The 18,773-nt window shown below is 46.1% G+C and overlaps 1 protein-coding gene across 3 annotated transcripts in view; it reads right to left on the bottom strand.

Moving 5' to 3' along the window:
- Positions 1-18,773, bottom strand: part of LOC123028025 (tubulin-specific chaperone cofactor E-like protein) — a 94,337-nt gene that overhangs the window by 42,225 nt on the left and 33,339 nt on the right. For all 3 annotated transcript variants that reach the window (XM_044439458.1, XM_044439449.1, XM_044439450.1), the window contains 5 exons: positions 17,845-17,909; positions 10,523-10,656; positions 6,385-6,672; positions 1,153-1,290; positions 208-373 (listed from right to left, as the gene is read on the bottom strand). In XM_044439458.1, coding sequence (XP_044295393.1) covers positions 208-373; positions 1,153-1,290; positions 6,385-6,672; positions 10,523-10,656; positions 17,845-17,909 — 791 coding nt within the window. The remainder of the gene's footprint in view (positions 1-207; positions 374-1,152; positions 1,291-6,384; positions 6,673-10,522; positions 10,657-17,844; positions 17,910-18,773) is intronic.

Genomic DNA, 18,773 nt, shown 5'->3' with positions numbered 1-18,773 from the left:
AAAGCTTTTTTCAGTGCTGAACAGGGAAAAACATCTTCTGCCCGTCAGCTGCTGACCAGGGATAAGAGCTTTACCTTGCAGGACAGGGGAACAATCTGCCTGGCCCCTTATAGAACCTGCACAGTTCTCATCAGGGCTGGAAATTTCCCATCCTTTGCCTGGAAATTTCCCATCCTTGTTCTGACTAAATGGAAGGCAGTTTCTTACCTCTAAAACTGCATCCATTGGCTGGGTCGATTTCTCTTCCATCCACTTTGAACACCCAGCGGCCTGGCATGTTGACATTGGTTGTGTCTTTGATGCTGACTATGTCCGGGGTTCTCGAACCAGGGATGCTGAAGTAGTTGGTGCTGTTTCCCCCATTGAAGCCTGCCTGCAAGACAGAAATGGACAGGCTCTGAGGCAGAGACCCAGGCACGTCCCTCTTAGCCACTCTCCCATCTGGCATCTCAGGCAAAGCCAGCAAAGACTGGTGGCACCTTGAAGCCTTACACATTTACTGTGAGGTAGGCTTTAATGGACTTCATCAGGCCAGTGGTTGTCTTTAGTGTGTGTGTGTGTGCGCACAGGGGAGAAACGACTATAATAAATGGAGTTAAATGGAAATGAAATGCAAGAAGCTCCATCTCCCACAGTGCAATGAGAGCACAGGAAAGGAAGGGAAAGGAGTCCCTGCATTAGTCATTAGCCCTTGCGGGGCAGCGCTCATCTCCATTTCAAAGGTCAAGAGCCAGCACTGTCCACAGGTGTTCCCTGGTTACGCGGCTGGCATGGCATCACAGGCTGCTGTTTCCTCCCCACCAAATTGATACCTATTCAGCTGCTTGAATCACATGCTTTTGAATTGCCAGGTTGGCCAGCACTAGGGACAAGGCAGTGGAAGTTCATCCTCTCTCGTGGCTTCAAACTGCCAGCCTTTCATTCAGCAGCCCAGAGGTTCAGCGGTTTAAGTGTGTCCCCTTTTCTAATTAGAGTGCAGAAGCATGCAAAATAATCACAATAGCAATTAGTGATTATTTCTGTGCATCTGATGAAGTGGGCGCTAGGCCTTCAGCCAGGAGGGTTGTGAGGAGGCAGGACTACATCCACAAGTTTTCTAATGGATGCTCTGTGCTGTAATGGTCATGTGAGAAGAAGAGCTAAAGATCCTACCTGGGCCATCACTCCACCAAGACCAGTGAGCGGATCACCTCCACTTGCAGTCCCAGTGGTCCAGTTAATTTCTTCATAGTTGAACATGGTAAAAGAGGATGTTCCATCTGAGATTAGAAGAGCCTGGAAGGTGTTCACCTATTCAAAGCACAAATGCTTCTTGTTCAGACAGCAAGACCATTGCTCTTTGGCCAACGTTTCCTCCAAAACATTTCTTTTAATTAAATATTCTTTTAAATAAGCAATTTATTTATGAACGTAAAGGTAGCACATTTTATTTATGTACTTACATGTATTTATAGGCTGCCTATAATTGCTGAGGCCTTCCTAGACAGCCTATAAATACATATTATGAACCAAGATTCAGAAATTCAATACTTTTTACAGCATCGTAAAAATAACCTTAATTTTTGTAAGAAAGACTGAAGTAAAAGTGGTTGCCTCTCCCTCAAAGGCACACAACAAATTGTGGTTCCAGTTAGAGAGCCAATCTCAACAGATGTTACTCAAATGGAAATACCTCACTTTACGTGTCTTGCACTGCGTATGTCCTACAGATGGCAGTGTTAGAATAAGCACTGGAATTCATCAGTAGCAGATTGCTTGAACTTCAGATCGAGGCCTTTCCATCATTACACCTGAATCTATCCTCATGTTGACTTCCTTGGTTACTGTCCCTAACGTATTACTACAACCTGTAACTTTTGTAGATTAACAGGCGTTTTCATGGAAAGCTGTGCTTTTACAATCAGCAAAGCTGTGAGATCCACAACATTGTCTTGCTATGTTTTTCTTTCATTTTGTCAAACTTCTCTCTTTGGGGCAGGGAAAACTAAATGTTTATAATGATGATGTGTAGGATGATGGAGGTGGCAGTCCAAAACCTATGGAGATGCTACAATATAGGGAGATGACTATCCCAGTAGAAAGGAAACAGGTTGTAACTAGCACAATCCTGAGATTAGGTAGTCATGATTTCACTGTGGTTGAAAGAAGCCCCTTGCTGTGGGATCTGTTTTGCCCTCTAGTGTGTTATAAGACTGTGATTTGAGCAATTAAAAGGTGGCAACACTAAATATAGCAGTCTGGATCTGTTCCCGCAGGACGTGTCTCACTGGGATGCCGAGAGGCCAAGCGAACAAATCAATGCCTATAAAGCAGTTTTAAAGTCTCCTCATGAAACTGGAAGTTCAAAATATGAATCACAGAATATTAAAATAGTCCAGCCAACAATACATCAAACAGCAGCCGCTTGGAGCTGTATACTCAGCCCAAGTTTAAATAGCTCGGCTTCTGAGAATTAAATGCAAGAAATTCCAATTTAGATCAAGTCAGGATATGGCCTCCTGTCTGGAAAAAGCCCAATTCCAAAGCAATTTTGGTGGCATGTAACTTCCTTTTTATGGCCTTTCCATGGCAGGTGTTTTATAGAACCTCCTATTTCAACCACCTTAAAACTGGGCCCAAGAGACCAGCTTTCTTCTCCAGCTGACCGAGTTCTTTAATTCCCCTGACTCTAATGGAATGATTAAACCAGGGATCAGTTTGGTCGAATAAATCTAAACTTCCCTATCCAGTGAAGCAAAAGCTCATCTTAACTTGATGCCATTTTTCTCCCCTCTGATTTTTATTTTTAGGTAGATGGGTCAGAAAGCGTTGGTTGTCTGAATTTTACAGATCATCAATTTTTATTTTGTTCTTAAAATTTGTTTTTCAACCCAGGCAATGTGTACATGAATGTTTGTCCACCCAGTTTCCAAGTAGAGGAGATGGAAAATAGAAACAAAGCAGAAAAGAAAGAAGCAGAGGGCATTTAAGAAGCGTTAGGAACAAGGTGAGTTTAGGACAAGGTGAGATGCTTGCAGCTGATGCTTTTAGCCAGAGTTCTCTTGAGTTGCATGATTTCAAAGGGAAATGGAAAGCTGTGCAAGACATGCTTACTCTGACGTAACCCTCATGGTGTTCAGTGGGTATTACTCTTCCAAGTAAGGATGCACAAGGTTACAGACTTATTTTATTGCTAATCCCATGTATTGATAGCTCATCTTTTTCCTCAGTGGTCCCAGAATGTTTCCTTTTTGTTCCCCAGGATGGAACAAATACCCTGGAGCTATCTGCGTGGACATGCACGGGGTAGTAAAGAACCTATTCTATGGACATTTAGAGAGAGAGAAAGCCCCCGAACTCCCCAAATCCCCCAGCCAGTAGCATCTGGGATTCGTAGGACTAACTTATAAGGTCACTCATGGTTCCTCCTCCTTTTTTAAAATTAAATTTAAAATTCTGGGGGAATTTAATCTGGCACCAGGCTTCACCACCATGGCTCCAGTTCTTCTTGGTCTGCTTCCCATGGGGACTGACAGAAAAGAGCGAAGAAGTTCCAAAAACCAAGAATTTTCTGGGGACTTGAAGATCACCTTTCCCCCCTGCTGCCTTTCTAATCTAAGTACAGGATTGCACAGGCCTCCTGGAGATTGAAAAGGGTCGGACTTTTCACTCATTGGCTTCTCCCAGAGTGGACACAGGGTGAGCTTTAAGATCCCAATTTGCCTTCTATATGTTTGCACTATTTGCTTTCAAAAACAAAACAAAAAACCCATAAAGCTGAGCTATTTAAAGTCTGGGTCTGGGTGACAGTGCTACCGAAAGAAGTGATGCATAATAGAATTGTGTCATTTTCTCCATCACAGCATTAAGTATCAATCCACTTTCTTTATTATGCATGTAAATCTTAGTGCTCCTTGCCATTTTGTGTGAAGGATGGAGCCAGCCAAAATAAATTGCATTTTGGCAGTAAATGTAATTTCCTCCCCTTGACAAAAAACGAGTGGGGGGAGGCAAAATCCAGGACAAAGCCATGTTTCTGCAAGGTCACAACCTCCTCTAAATATTTTGAAATGAGGGGAAATGAGGCTGGAAATGGTTGTTATTTTTCAAGAAAGTTTAAGGAACAGGGTGGAGCTGTTTTGAAAGACAACTCCTGAAAAGCAAGGGGATATTTCAGTTTTCAGTGGGAGTGGCTTGGGGGAAAAAATGCAGAACGTCTGTAAACTGTAACTGGTCCGGGGCTGCAGGATCGTTGTTAACAGGGGCAAGATAGAAGGAATAATCAATCCATCATATAGAAACAGTGCCCTGCAAAACTTGTCCAGCCTGAACATCACTTATTGGGTGGTTCCCTGGCTTCTGTGAATTTCTAAAAGGCTGAAATACTTCCCCTGAGGCAACTGGCGGGCAGAGCCTGACCCTGGCCTCGGATACCATTTTTCACACCTGGGCCTTGCCTCTTTTCCTTCACACCTGCCCACTTCTGCTGTGTGGCCCCAACAGCTTCTCCAGTGGCACTGGAAGAGTTTTAGCATCTCTCAGCCAGGTGAAAGGAAGGTCTAGCCCAGAATATTGTCTCCCAAGGTTTTTGCTACAGGGCCTTGCTTTTTAAAAGAGCTGCTGTTTGTGGTTAAGACACATTTTAATAAAACAGGCAGCAGCAGACATCTGCAAAGCCTTGGGCCAGAATCCAGTGTATCAACGCCCAGCCATGATGTGACCCTAACTCTGACATCTATGATGTGGATGAAAGTTACTGGCCTCTTCGCTCCAGTGAGCCCAGAAATGTGCAGACCCCAAGAATACATCTCCGGTTTTATTTATCTTCTGTTTCTAGCATTTTTATATCACTGTTCTGTGGCAAACATCCGGCAGGGCACGACAAATATACAGTCCTCTTAGATAGCTAAGCCTTAAACCATTGAGGGCTTTAAAAGTTTTAAGACCAATGCCTTGAAATGAGTCTGGAAAGCAGTTTGGCAATGAGTGCAGTCCGTTCAAGACTGAAGAAAATGATCGCGAAACCATGTTTAGTGCACTAGCTGGAGCTCCAAGATGCTCTTCAGGGATTATTCCATCCTGAGACACCTTGTATAGATTTTAGCCTTCTCTAAACTATGGTGGATTGATTAATGTTCCTTATGACAAATTGAGATATTCCCCTTTTACCAAACCAGGATTGTTTGTGGTGAGAATGTTGCAAGAAATCTCCTTCATTTGCGTTTGGACACTTTGGGGCATCCTCTTGAGATTGCTGTGTGAACGTGTGCGCATCTTAGATACACCACTCACCTCCCATTTCTTAAATAGCCCACCTTCCGCACCCACTCAGATTAACATAATCATACATGAGAAGTAATTCCATCTGTGTGCTTACACTTAAAAGCCATAACATTCTGGGAACTGGAACAGTCAAATGATTCCTTTTATTTATTTACTTTAAGGGACTGTATTTTTTTCATTCCACAATGAGCGGGTGGATGGCCACCAAAGATTAATTTATTGTGGCAAAGAGGGTGTTGGGAGTTTTTTGCTTGTGTTCTTTAAAACACACAACCTTTCATTTATAGGCTGTATCAGGAAGATCTCTCTTGGCTCAATTTAATAGATCGATCTAGGACTTGAGAACTGTGGAAGTTACCAGGTCACGTAATGCTCCTATTCACTAAGAGCCTCTGAAAAACATCCTTGCCCCTTTCCTCCCTGAATTATACATTTTATGTGGAGTCCTGCTAGAGGAATCCCTCCATCAAGTTTTGAGGCTGGAGGTACACAGACATGCCAGAATCAGAGGAAAAGACATTAAGTGAATGGAATCTAAGAAAGCAAAGGAGCCTCATGCCAGATTTCTGCAACAGTTTAAACAGAATTCACTATTTTGTTTTCATCACCAATTTGGTTATTATGGTGTGAGTTGTGTTGTTGCAGGCTGCCTTGAGAGAGAAAGGCAGTTGAGAAATATTGCATGTGAAGTCTGTAAAATATTAAGGAACATAAAAAACAAAAACTGAGATAAGAACTCTCTGTATATCTAAACATGAAACTGCTTAGCTCTTCTGACCACACACCCAGGCACAAAATCTTCTCCATATGCAAGAGTAGCAAATCTATCCATATACGTCTTGATTGTACACTGACTGCTACATAGAAGTTTACTCTATTTGGAAGTTTACCTTGCAGTCTGGGCCCAATTCAAGGACTACACTCTAGCATTAAGTATGGGTCCAGTTACAAATTGTTTCAAGTACATCTTTCGTACACCTCATAAACCAGCCTTCATCCATCTGCCTTCCAGATGTTGGACTGCAACTCCAGCATGGCATGGCTGGCTGGCTGGCTGGGGGAGTATGGGACCTGTATTCTAACCTACCTGGGAGCCATCAAGTCAGTCAAATCTGCTCTTACCGGGGTTGTACCACTGCCTCCATAGAAGGTGACTTCTTCCCAGGTAGCAATGAAAACAGACACCGCATTGAATGACGGAAGGTTCTTAAAATGTTTGCGGATATCTTTGGAGACTTTCTTTAGGAGAGCAGGATCGGTGCTTTCGCGGTAGTAGATTTCACCTCGAATGCCGTTGTGGACGTCTGCCCAAAAGGGGGCGATGAAAGCCCTTCCATCAGCCAGGGGGAAGGACTCTGGTGTGAACTGGCTGACCAACACATTAAAGGAAATGACCCCGTTGTTGTTGACCTGCAGGGAAAGAGGGAAGTTTGATTTAAGCCTTGGCAGCAGGAGGCAAAAATGTCAGCTTAAAAGTGTACTTATGTTGGAGGCATCAGTGGTGGACAGCAGACTATTCCTTAGTGGTTGTAAATGGACTGTGTTTCTACATTCTTCTGTGCCCCTAATCTCACCCTAAAGCTGGGCGGAATTAAGATCCAAAGCTCCATTAGCCTCCCTCCAAAGCTTTGCATGTTTCTTACAATCTCCTTCTCCCTGAGATGTTATTTTTGCATGAGCAGGGCATTTGCCGTGGGGAAATAATCCAAAGTTGCACTCCCTGCTCCCTCAAATACACACCAAAGTAGCTGCAGTCTAGAGTGGAATCGTTTCCCCATGGGTGTCTTCTTACAGCTGAAGTGCATATGCAGAATTGTCACTTGCTAAACCCTTTTGGGGCACTACCCTAAGAGACTACGCATTGGGGTTCTCCTGGTTGAACATGCCCACATGAAATAAAAACATTAATTTAGCCTGGCAACAGTGGAGACTGGCCACTCCAGTGCCGGTGGGGCAACGTGTCTACTCTTGGCCACCACAGCGCAAACTTCAAAGGAGTTGTCCATGGTACTGAACCTAAAAGGGGCATTAAGAGCTCCTTTAGGGTTCAGGCCAAAGTTCATGCTGCATAAATTACCTTCTGGCCATTCTTCCCACTGGTAGGGAGAAGGATTCAACCTCATCTGTTCACCGTGAGACTGACTTGGGATGCACTCAGAATCTTTATATATATTTTTGTAGAAGAATAGCCACCACCTCCAGTCTAAATGTTCAAACCCAGAACAACAACAGCGCAACGTGCAATTTTTCTGAGTCAGTCAGTCAGCATAACTGCATGTGGTTATGAAATGTGGTCTAGACCAGGGTCCTCAAACTTGAAAAACGGGGCCAGTTGAAAGGTGCTGGTGCTGGCGGCGGGGGCAGGGCGGGGCAGGCGGGGGCACGCGGGGAGGGGCGGGGGCAGGCGGGGGTGGGGCAGGCAACAGGAGGTGGGGGGCGGGGCGGGCGAAGGGGGGCGGGGCGGGGCAGGGGCGCGAGGCAGTGGCTTGCTCGCTTGGGGACCGCTTTCTCTGAGCAAGCCCAGGTCGACCTCCGCGCGAGGCAGTGGCTGGCTCCCCATGCGCGGGGCAGGCAGGGGCAGGCGGGCGCGGCGAGTCCCAGGCCTCTCCGGCGGGCCGGATGAATGGGCTTGGCGGGCCGTAGGTTGGGGACCCACGACTGCCGGCAGAGCTTGCCAGCATTCAGAGCAGACACTGTTGCCGCAGAAATGAAGCTGGGGGGAAGCATCCTGATCTTTGTTCGAGTCGCTCGCCTGTGGGTGCAAGGCCACTTGGCGTCTGCGCATGTTATAGAGTTACTGCACAATCTTCTTGTCTGACGAACTTTCTAAATGCTCTGAATTTGACATCTGGGGGTCATTTTGCCTCTCCGTATTTTTGTACAGCGTGTGTGTGGGGTACATAAACAGACGGAACGGCTCCATCTTCTACAGCAGGGGACTGAAACTACTGAGAAGCCTGTAGGGCTACATTATTTGGGCTCAAGAACTGTGGTGAAATTGTGGAGCTAAAAGACTGACCTTCTGAAACCCGTTTGGGTATTTGAGCTTCAAGTTCCTATTGCTCAGTTACTGAGCCTTTCACCCTATTTGGAAGGAGGTGGGGGAGCCATGCAAAAGCCGGGGAACAACGGAACGGCTGGCAGACGGGGAGAAGGGCAGGCCCACCGGAGGGAACTGTGGCCCAGAGAGCAGCACTTGAAGGCATGGCCGCTCTGCCCTTGAGCTTAGATCCCTGGCCAGCAACTAGTTCAATGGCAGCACCACCTGGGAAAAGGAATGGGACATGTTGTGTCAGTTGTTGCCACAATCCAGCCACCTCTCCCCTAACCTTTGTTTTGTCTGTCTTGGCCTGGCAGCCAGTCAGGGTTGCTTTGGTAGGCAGTTTCCCTCCCGGGGCTCCAAAATACTGATCCCCACTGAAGGTGAGCTGTAATTTTATCTGGCCAGGGCGACTTATTTTATATTGTTATTTTTTGCATTTTAACTTAATGTTTGTATTTTACAAACATTTCAACTTAATGTTATGTTAATGTTTTAACTTAATGTTTGTATTTTAACGTAATGTTGTGAGCTGCCCCGAGGCTTTGGCAAATGGGGCGGCATAGAAATGTTTTAATAAATAAATAAAATAATTAATTCCATCACTTCTGAGCAAATTTGCATATCCTGTGGGACAGATCTATCTACCTACCTACCTACCTACCTACCTACCTTTCCTCTCTCCACAGTCACATTTTCTATTCTTTTCCTCCCTTTTCTAAGTTCATGATGTGTTGTGTTACATTCTTTTAATAATTGAGGTTTTACATTGTTATTTTATATTGTGCAAGCCATCCTGAGCACTTAGCGGAAGGACCGGATATAAATGCTTGTAATAAATAAATAAATGAATAAGGTGGGGTGTTGTGGCAGAAAAAACGTGTTCCAGATTTGGGACATAATTTAGAAATAAAGCAAGTCAGAAGGGGTCTCCTAGGTGCGCTTCCAGGTATCCTGGTCCCAAGATGTTTACAGCTTTGCACACTGGTCCCAGAACCTTAAGCCTGGTTCAATAACTCATAGGCAGTCAGTGCAGTTCCCGCAGCAGGAGAGTTTCATGTTGAAAGGGGGCAGCCCTTACCTACCGCATTCTGGTATTAATATTACTATTACTAGCATGAATATCCCAACACAAGTTAATAATGTGATGCGTGCAACTGACTGCCCTCGCTTTTGTTTTAGAAAACCTGAACACATCTCAGCTGAGGGCAGAAACCTGTGCACTGCTATTCTTCTTTTTAGAAGACTAAGATGTTTAGAGAGGATCCAAATGTCATAAGCAGTGGCTACTTCTCTTTCCAGCTGATAAGATTGCCTGGGAAGTTTAGCAAGGGTTTTTGTAGCAATCTGGCGGTGCATATCAAAAGACAGAGAAGGTGAGCCTGGATTCTGAGTTGAAGTACAGCGAGTAGTTAAAGGAGGTTTCAGAGCAGCTGCTCTCCATAGAAGAACCTCTCCAAAGGGGTCAGAGCCCCGCTTTTTTGCTCTTGAACTTTTGGAAAGTTGATGCCTGTCACAGTAGACCAGCAGTTGGCAACCTGATGCCCTCCAGATGTTTGGGAGCCCGACTTGCACCACCCCATCCATTACCCATGCTGGCCAGGACTAGTGGGAATCGGACCCCAAAATATCCGGAGGGCATGCTGGTTGCCTACCCATGGAGGAGACACTGCTGGCCTAGATGGACCAGTAGTCTGACTTGAAATGTGGCAGTTTGTAGCCTAAGACTCTCCTTGCCCCATTTTGCTGCTGAAGCGTTTGCTTTCCTCCCGATCCTGCCTTGAAATAGTAATTCTATCCTTCCAAGCACCAACATGGGAGATCAAATAAATGGAACAACCCCTCTGCAAAAATTCCTGAAGCAGGAACAAAATAATTCATTATTTTCTGTCAGCTCCTTCCATATTCTTGTTTCTTGTCATGCCACTGGAATAACGTCAAGGTCCAAGCATTGCTATGGTGTTTAATCACCTGCAAAAGGCAATTTATTGCCTTTTATATTCCTGCCCCGTGAACGTTAGCCCATTAAATATACCTTTGACTTTCTTAATCATAAAACCTATCAGTTCATGAAATCTAGGAACTTGTCAGGTAAGGATCCCATAAATCTTCCTCGTCTTTGAAATGCCGGAGGTGAGCTGTGTTTAAAATGCAGACACTAATGGTGGGGAAATGAGTAATAGGGTCCGGCTGCAGCTACAGACCCGGCCCCTTACTTACAAAAATGGTCCTATATGGGACTCCAAAGAAGATGAATGGGAAGGACAGCTTGATCTCTGGGGAGCTGCCGTCATCCACTTTGGGGGTTTTCGTGTCGTTTTGCCAGAACGGATACAGGATCGCCATGGACTGAGCTGCAAGAGGGATACATGCATTATTCAAATTATTCCAGCCGCACTGCGTGGGCAGCCACCCGGGACACAATCCGAGCCACCCCTCCTCCATCACCCCAAAAGCCGCCTCGTGCCATGCAGTGCTGCCGGAGAGAGTCGTGCCGCTCCTTCGTGGGGCTGGCGTTCACTGTGGCGCACAGCACCTGAAGGGGGAGAGCGGCCAGGGACGCCGGAGGGCCGGGCCACAGGTCCCACTTGGCCATGGAGCACGTGGCAGCCGGCCACTGACCCGCAACCCAGCTTGCCTCACGGGCTTTTTGCCGTACACTGCCTTGAGTCGCGGGAAGAAGTGGGGATATGCAAATGAAGTAATGAATCAGGCACAATCATCTAGGCAGGCTAGAGCATTGCGGCTGAAGGTCTGCTGGGTTACTCCAACTCATCACGTCCTTTGCCCCTCCTGCAGCTGTGTCCTAAGAGGGGCCTTCCTGGACAGCTGCTCCCCAGCATGCAAAGCCCCCACAAGTGCTCATCCCACCAGCGAAACAACACATGGATTGCCCTGTCCCTTGGCTCTACGGAGCATCTTCCATTTTCTTTGCCCCTCTTTTCCCAAACTCTTCTCTTTTCCTGCTTCTCTGCTCCTTGCTTTTACCCCTTCAGCTCCCTGCGACCGTCCTTGTGGCCAAAGCCAGGCTGGTCACGTGTTCTCTTCTTTTACTGAGGATAGTCCTCCTTTTGAAGAGGGGATTGTTGTCTCTTTTCAAGGCATTTTCAGCTTAAAGTGGCATCCGATTTAAAGATGAAAATTCACAATAAGAGCAGAGGCCTTGAATTTGCCACCAATGCTTAGCCTCTGGGCAGAAGGGCTGGATGGGCCAGCATACAGGTCCACCTGACCCAGCCACACACACAATGGGCAAATGTATTATCTAAATTACAGTCATGATTTTAACACTTGCACCGGTGGAGCAACCAAGTCCCCTTTTTGCTGATGGCCTTCCTCTTGTGCTGAGGTGCTTAAGGGGTGATGCTCTTAGCCAGCACACTGCTGCCTGCTTCTTCTAACCCAGGCAGTCCCCAGATTTGCTGGGGGGTCCATCCATTCTCCTTCCCACAAGCTTGAAGCCAGGCAAGTTATGGCACCAGGCCTAGGAGCTCATTGCAGAGTGTGTGTTCGGGGGGTTGTGGGGAGGAGGCACTGGGAGTCAGTGTAACGTGGCAAAATCCTAGGTTTGTCTAGCATGATTCGAGTTATGAAAGTCATTCATTTAAATTTAGTTAGATACTTAAGAGCTCATCCAGGCTGAACATGGACTGATCACTTCCAAAACGGTGAGGGAATGCCTGTCAAGAAGAGTATTACCTGGGCAAACAACTGTTTCTTTCCACAAACAGAGAACTACGGTTTCACCAGCCATATTTCATCCAACTCCATGGAAGACAGCTGAGAGACCCCAAGCAAGCAGGCAGGCAGGGAGGCAAGCAGCTCCAGAATTAGGGCTATACTGTTCGAAGGCATCCTTCAATGAAGGAGACCCTTCAATAAAGAATCCTAAGAGAACTTGTCCTGGAACAATTTACTGTCCTTGCCTTCAGCACTATGGTGAGAAGGAGTACATTTCCGTTTCATTCCTAATTGACACGTAGAGTTATAAATTGGCACATGCACATTTTATGCAAGTGGATATCCTCCCCTGTCCTCATTTCCCATGATACTTTACTTGTTGAGGTGATTCATAGGTGGTGGGCTCTCCCACACTGAAGACATTCAAAAAGGAACTGGGCAGCCATCTGAGTGGGATGGTGTAACTGGTGTCCTGCAACAGCAGGGGTGAACTTTATGGCCTTCATGGCCCCTTCCAACTCTACTATTCTATGATTCTATGTTGATGGAATATCTCATAGGCAGGGAATTCTGCCTAGTGGAACTAATAATTCCCTCTCACCAGGACCATTTCAAATTTTAACCCTCTCTGAAAGTGTGAGTGATCTCAGACACAAAGCAATATCCATTGGTGTTATTTTGCAAACTTAGAGAGTGCCAAGGAGTGTGTCTTTCATGTAATTGCTTGCACATCAAGCATGTGCTACTGGCTGCAAAACCAGCTACATTTGCACAAACACAGTTTTACCTGGATTCTCCTTTTGCACACAGTTCAAAACCTAGTACCTGCTAGAGCAACATCACCTATGGTAGTGAAATTACACCATTAGATACTGCCCAGACAACCCTTACCAGACTAGTCCCCAGGATCCTTTGGAGAAAGCCATGACTTCCGTAATAAAATGAATATAAATTGGCAGATATTAGCCACAGGCTATGCTACTACTAATAAAATGGATATAAGTTTACAGGTATTAGCCCTGGGCTAAAACAGCACCACTGACAAAGGCAAAATGGATCCCCTTCCCTGAGACATTTCAATCACAAGCTGAACTGCACTTGGCCAGGTGATGCTACCTTCCAACAGGGCATTAGCTTTTTGCATGAGGAAACAGGCCATCTCGGGTAGAAAACAACCTCACTCTTCACATGGTATTCAGGGAGTGTGGATGGGAGCCACCTCGGGCAAAACAATCCTTCGTCTGTTTAAGACCTTTTACTGTATTTGTCTCCCGAGACTTAACCACATGGAAGCACCTGCCCTCTGGATCTTCCTGGATTCTTGAACAAACACAGGTATGCTGAATCCTCCTGCACTAGCTTGCATATTTCACATAAAACACCCAGGGCCAGAGCCCAGAAGCCATGCCTGGTCTGAGCATGCCCCTGAACCCAGCACCTTTCTGAATCACACACCGTACTTCCCCGCCTTTGCTGCAATTTCACAGGGAAGTGGAGGTGGCCCCATAACGAAAACATCTCCTAATTTGTTGGCACCACAGTGATGGTTGGGGCTGTGAGAGTCACACCCAGTTTCAAGGCTGAGGCTTCCTTCTCACAAGTTTCGGATGGCAGACTAGACAAATCCATTTTGGAAGCACATGGGAAGGAGGTGACTCGTTGCCTGGGTCATTGGTTGAGGCTGCGTTGTTCAGAAACCGAATAAATCACCCAGTGCAGCTCCAAGACTCCAGCCTCTGCTCTAACAGGAGCAGTTTGCAAGTTCCCGGTGCTTCCTGTGGCATCTCAGCTTTTACACCCCACAAAACCAGGGGGCAAGCTGCACCCAGCATTTTTTCTGGCATTGTAACGTCTGACTCTCCAGCATGTCATGTGATGCTCACCCCAACCCTTCTCCCTTGTGCTATTTCTGCCAATTTAGCCTGTGTTTCTTGAGACCCGTCACATCATTTTTAATATGCAAAATCATTCCCTTGGGATAATTATCAGCGTGAGCTCAACTTGTGGCACTTGAGTGGGGAAGGGGAAGAGTCCAGCAGCAATGCAGAGATTGTGCCCCCACTGAATTACCAATGCCACCTACTGCTCCTCTCTTCCCCTTTGAAAAAAGGAAGCTTGCAGTGGCTTCCTGGGTGTCTTCACTCTCCTGCCGCTCCAGAAACAACACGCTACTAAAGCACTGCTCCGTCCAGATAATCCACTCAGATTACCTCCAACACCCTTACTTACAAATCAATCACATTGACTTCAGTGGCCCTTACTCTTGGAAAGTCTGCATGGGAAGGGCCCGGACTGGTTTGCAGATTCTGGCTGCAGATCTCCCCAAGTTCATCCTGCAGATGTTGGAAGGGCAGCAGCAAATGCTTCTGCCCCATGATTTTCCCCCAGGAGAAGCTGTGATTCCCCCTCCTCAAAAATCGCTCTGCTCTTTTGCATCTTCATGTAGATTCTTGAGTTAAAAAGCAAACAAGCACAAAGACAAATGATCCTCCACCACAGACTGAACAAACACGCTCTTGTGCATTTTGGTTTGAAGGTGGAAAATACAAATGGCCTCCTTCCTTTCCGTGAATTGATACAGCACTTAACACACAAGGAACTATTTTTCCAGCTGCTCTAACGCTGTTCTCCTGCACAGCGGTTTCACTGGGGTGGGCGGGCTTGCTGAGGAAGGCTTCTTGGTGGAGGGTGCCACACATCAATTGGGCAAGGCAGAGGGAGTGAGCTGCAAGGTGTTTACTGGAAGCATCAAAACGTCTTCGGCTAAATTGGGAGTGCAGGCATGGGTTGCAGCACCATAATGATTCTGGTCTCCATGCCTGCCCAGGAGAGGCCAAAAAGCCAGGCAACTGTGCTGCTCTAACAATTCAGGTTGCAAAGCTAATGCAGACCACCCCCAAAATATTCATTTTCTCCCAGGGACTGTGAAGATTGCAGCTAGCTCAGCAAGAACCAGGAACTCTCTCTCTCTCTCTCTCTCTCTCTCTCTCTGTGTGTGTGTGTGTGTGTGTGTGTGTGTGTGTGTGCACGCACGCGTGCGTGAGAAAGAGAATGTCAGTGTCTTTGCTAATAAGAAAATGCCAGTGTTGCTTCTCTGAAAGCTACAGTTCTAGTACAACACTGGCCTTCAGCCAAAGGATGGGGCAGCAGATAAGGGAAGCTACAGGATGCCTGCACCTAGATTTCCCTCCTCCTAGTCAGCTGCCAAGAGGAGGTTAAAATGCAGGGCTTCATCTTTCGTCCTTGTTGTTTATACAGCACGGAGGAGACGGAGCTGGTGGGAGTTATAGCAGGTTTCCATATGTCTTCATCCAAAGAGTGAATGATGTCCAAAGACTAATGTCTCCGAGGACTGCAGGCTTCCGGGATGATGACTGCCTTAACATCCAGGTGAGCGTGCACGCACACATGCTGGAAGAGGGGCAGGCTGAATAAACATTGTGGACGGTGCCCAGAAGTCTCTACTGGCAGCCCTGCCAGCAATCTGTGCCCCATGCCACTGTGGCGCGATGACCAGAGGGACTGGAACTGGTCCTGGCCTGGGTTCAAATCCCCACTCAGCCACGAGCCTCACAAGTGAACCAAAATTCACTTACAGGGGTGTAGTGAAGATCAAATGGCAGGGTGTGGACGGATGCACTTTTCGAAGAAGGGCAAGGCTTCAAAAATGAAGAGAGTGGATAATCAGGTTGTTTCTGTTCTAGTCCTCCAAGGGGCCCCCCAAAATCCATCCCCCAACCCATAGCACTTAAAGCAGAGCATCCCTCTACCCCCTCACTGCCATATCATTCTGCGCTTTCGTGGTATCGGTTCCTTGCACCCCTAACACAAACAACACGTGCCCATTACGACTGGGTACCTGCAACATGAGGACCCAGTCTCAGGGCTGAGTGCGAGTTGAGCATGGGGTGATCTTGAGCCATGCTGAGGAAACTGAGCCATGCTAACAGATCTTCCAAAAAGCTCATGAAGAGAATCCAAGGTTTGTTGTTGCCTCATGAATGTTGGTTTGTGTGTGGTGAACAAACCATGGTTTGTTAGCCCAAAACAACAACCCATGTTTCAATGACAACCCTCATACATTACTTACCCTGCCCTGAGGATGGGTTGTTGCATTGTGGGAACCCAATAATTAACCGGATGAAAGTTTGTGTGAAATACATTGTCCCAAATACTCAGTGTTTTTATAAGCTTGCCCTAAACTGAAGAGATGGGCACGTGGCAAAACCAATCACAAAACCAAGATAGTCCTGCATATGGATACGGCCAACGTCAAGGGCTACAAACAACCATTCTTTTGTCAAGCCATTTGGCAAGATCATCGCACAGCCATGATGCAGAAGCTGGGCAATTACAGCTCAGCTATTTCATGTTGGATTGTTGAGCATTTTCTTTTTCAGGCATGGAATTCAGCCCAGCATTTCTCAGTAGGCAGTTTTAAGCTTTGTCTGTGAGCTATATGCTTGCAGGTGCAAGCTCATCATACTTCAAATATAATAAGAACGCCTTCAAATGGTTCACTGCAAGGCACTCCAATGATTCCTCTTATCTGTACAAAATTATTCAGGGTAGTTAAAAGTCGGCGGCAGATGAGTGGAAACTGTGATAAAACAGACACTTTAAAAACTTTCCAACTGGATAACCATTTGGAAAAGCGATTTTTCCAATATTCCCCCAAACCACTCTGATATTCAAGGAAACTAACTGCCTGTTTATCATTAAAGTATCTGTCCTGTTTTTGGATCCCTACAAATTGGAAGTACATCAACTTCCCCAAAAAGAAACTTAACAATATTGAACTCCAAAAGACGTCAATAAAACTCAAAACCCCCAAAGAAGTCAATGACATCTGCACACAAAACCATAGTTCAGTGAAGCCCTAGGATCTCTTAAATGGAACTGTATTTGCCCAAAGCCTAAAATAAAATAAAATGGTAAAACAGAACACTGAAATTAGCTTCCCTTAGAAGCAACTTCCATAACTTTACTGCCTGTACATCCAACTGAAGGACACCGTGGCACAAAACCTTTATACATGAGCTTGGTTTGCAGGAGAGGCCGTGAAAGCAATGGTGCCCGGGAAGGCTCGTGGTTGGAGGCAACAAAGGACTGCCTGTTGCTACAATTACAACTGTTGTGATTAAGCAGGCACACAGATATCTTGCTCCCATGGATCTCAGTGGCACACACTTCCAGCCTAAATGTGGTGCCCCTCACATGTGCTGTGGGCATTGCTTCCCCATGGAATGCGTCCACACAGTGTGGAATGCCTGTGAACGCCAGAACTGGGAGAGCAGGGTTGCTTGCACGAAAATGCCTCATCCTACCTGTCTGCTTGCTGGGGGTGCTTAGATGAGAAGATCCACACCACTGACCTTGCCCAACACGGCGGCCTCATTCACACACACTCTCCCACGCTGTCAGATCACCCTACAGGAAAACAACCTTCCCACTGCTGGACAGTGGCGGACAACTCATGCTCCCCAGATATTGCTGGAAAGCAACCAACTCGATGGCTTGGAAGAGGGCTAGATAGATTCAGAGGTACTATGGCTGCCAATGGCTACTGGTCCGCTGGCTAGGTGCTGCCTCCATTTTTAGAGACAGTCGAACCCGGTAGTCCGTTTGGGGAACACACTGCATTGCCATCTGCAATGCCAATGGGGGAATGTCAGCAGGAGGGTCTTGCTGCATATATGGCCTACTTGTGGCCTTTGCATAGATACCTGGCAAGCCATCAGCAGAATGAGAAGCCATTACCTATAGGAGACTGGTTCTTCTGCATCCCACCTTTGATCAAATGGATTTCTGTTATGAATGCGAGTATCAGTATCCCGACACTCAAAAGCTGAAATACTAACCTTGCTGTTGTACCATGAAGAAGGAAAAGGCCACCCAGCTTCTAAAGAATGATGGATAATTCATCCTAGCAGAAGAAAAAAACAAACAGTGTAACCAATAGAGCCATCCAGGAGGAATATGGTCTCCTATGTAAATGCCACTTTGAAGGTTATGTCAAGATTGCCTTAAAAGTGTTTGATTAGTCCAGACTGGAAGAATTTTTGAAAATTAAAACTCTTCATCTGTGCACACAAATGCAAAGCCTCTTAATTAAGTAGCAGTGAATGGTACCACCATTTTTTGAGAAAAGTAATATGCACAGTTGTAGTCATTGGGACAGACACAGGAGGATTAAGATCTTGGATGAGAGAGTCTTTCTAATGTCAGCCTTTCATAGGATTTAATAAGAAAATAGCTCAGGGAAATACTCCACCCCCTAATAACCCCAAACAATTCCTCCGTGATATCCACACGACAAGATTTCTGGCTGATCAGCTTCTCCTTATAAAACAACATGACACCCGATTATGTACTGCGGATGGAGAGCTCTCATCTTTGGAAGACTTAAGGGCTCTTTTAACTAATCCTGCTTCTTCTCATCCCCACTCCTCTTTCCTTTCTTTTCTTCTTTTCTTGTTTCTGGATCATCTGGTTGGGAACACTTAACAATTCTTGACTGCAAGAATGGAAGTGCAAACATTGACATAGGTGGCCATCTCTTGCATTACACAGATATCAATTTTTATGTAGAGTTTGGCAGGAAAGAGTGGGCACAGGGGTGGAGCGGAGATAAAAAGGAAGCAGCATCAATAATACATAAATCCTATGAGGGCATTTTAATTCCTTCCCTGCCTGGTGGAATTCGTTATACATTATTAATCCAGTACAAAGTAGTTCTCAAGGTAAAGAGCTCACTGTTTCATTATTTTTCTGTTCTGATTAAATCAGG

Source organism: Varanus komodoensis, unplaced genomic scaffold (assembly GCF_004798865.1).
Source record: "Varanus komodoensis strain SLA01 unplaced genomic scaffold, ASM479886v1 scaffold35, whole genome shotgun sequence".
NCBI classification, from domain to species: domain Eukaryota; kingdom Metazoa; phylum Chordata; class Lepidosauria; order Squamata; family Varanidae; genus Varanus; species Varanus komodoensis.
Note: the sequence above shows the minus strand (reverse complement) of the source record. Positions and strands in the feature narration are given on the sequence as shown.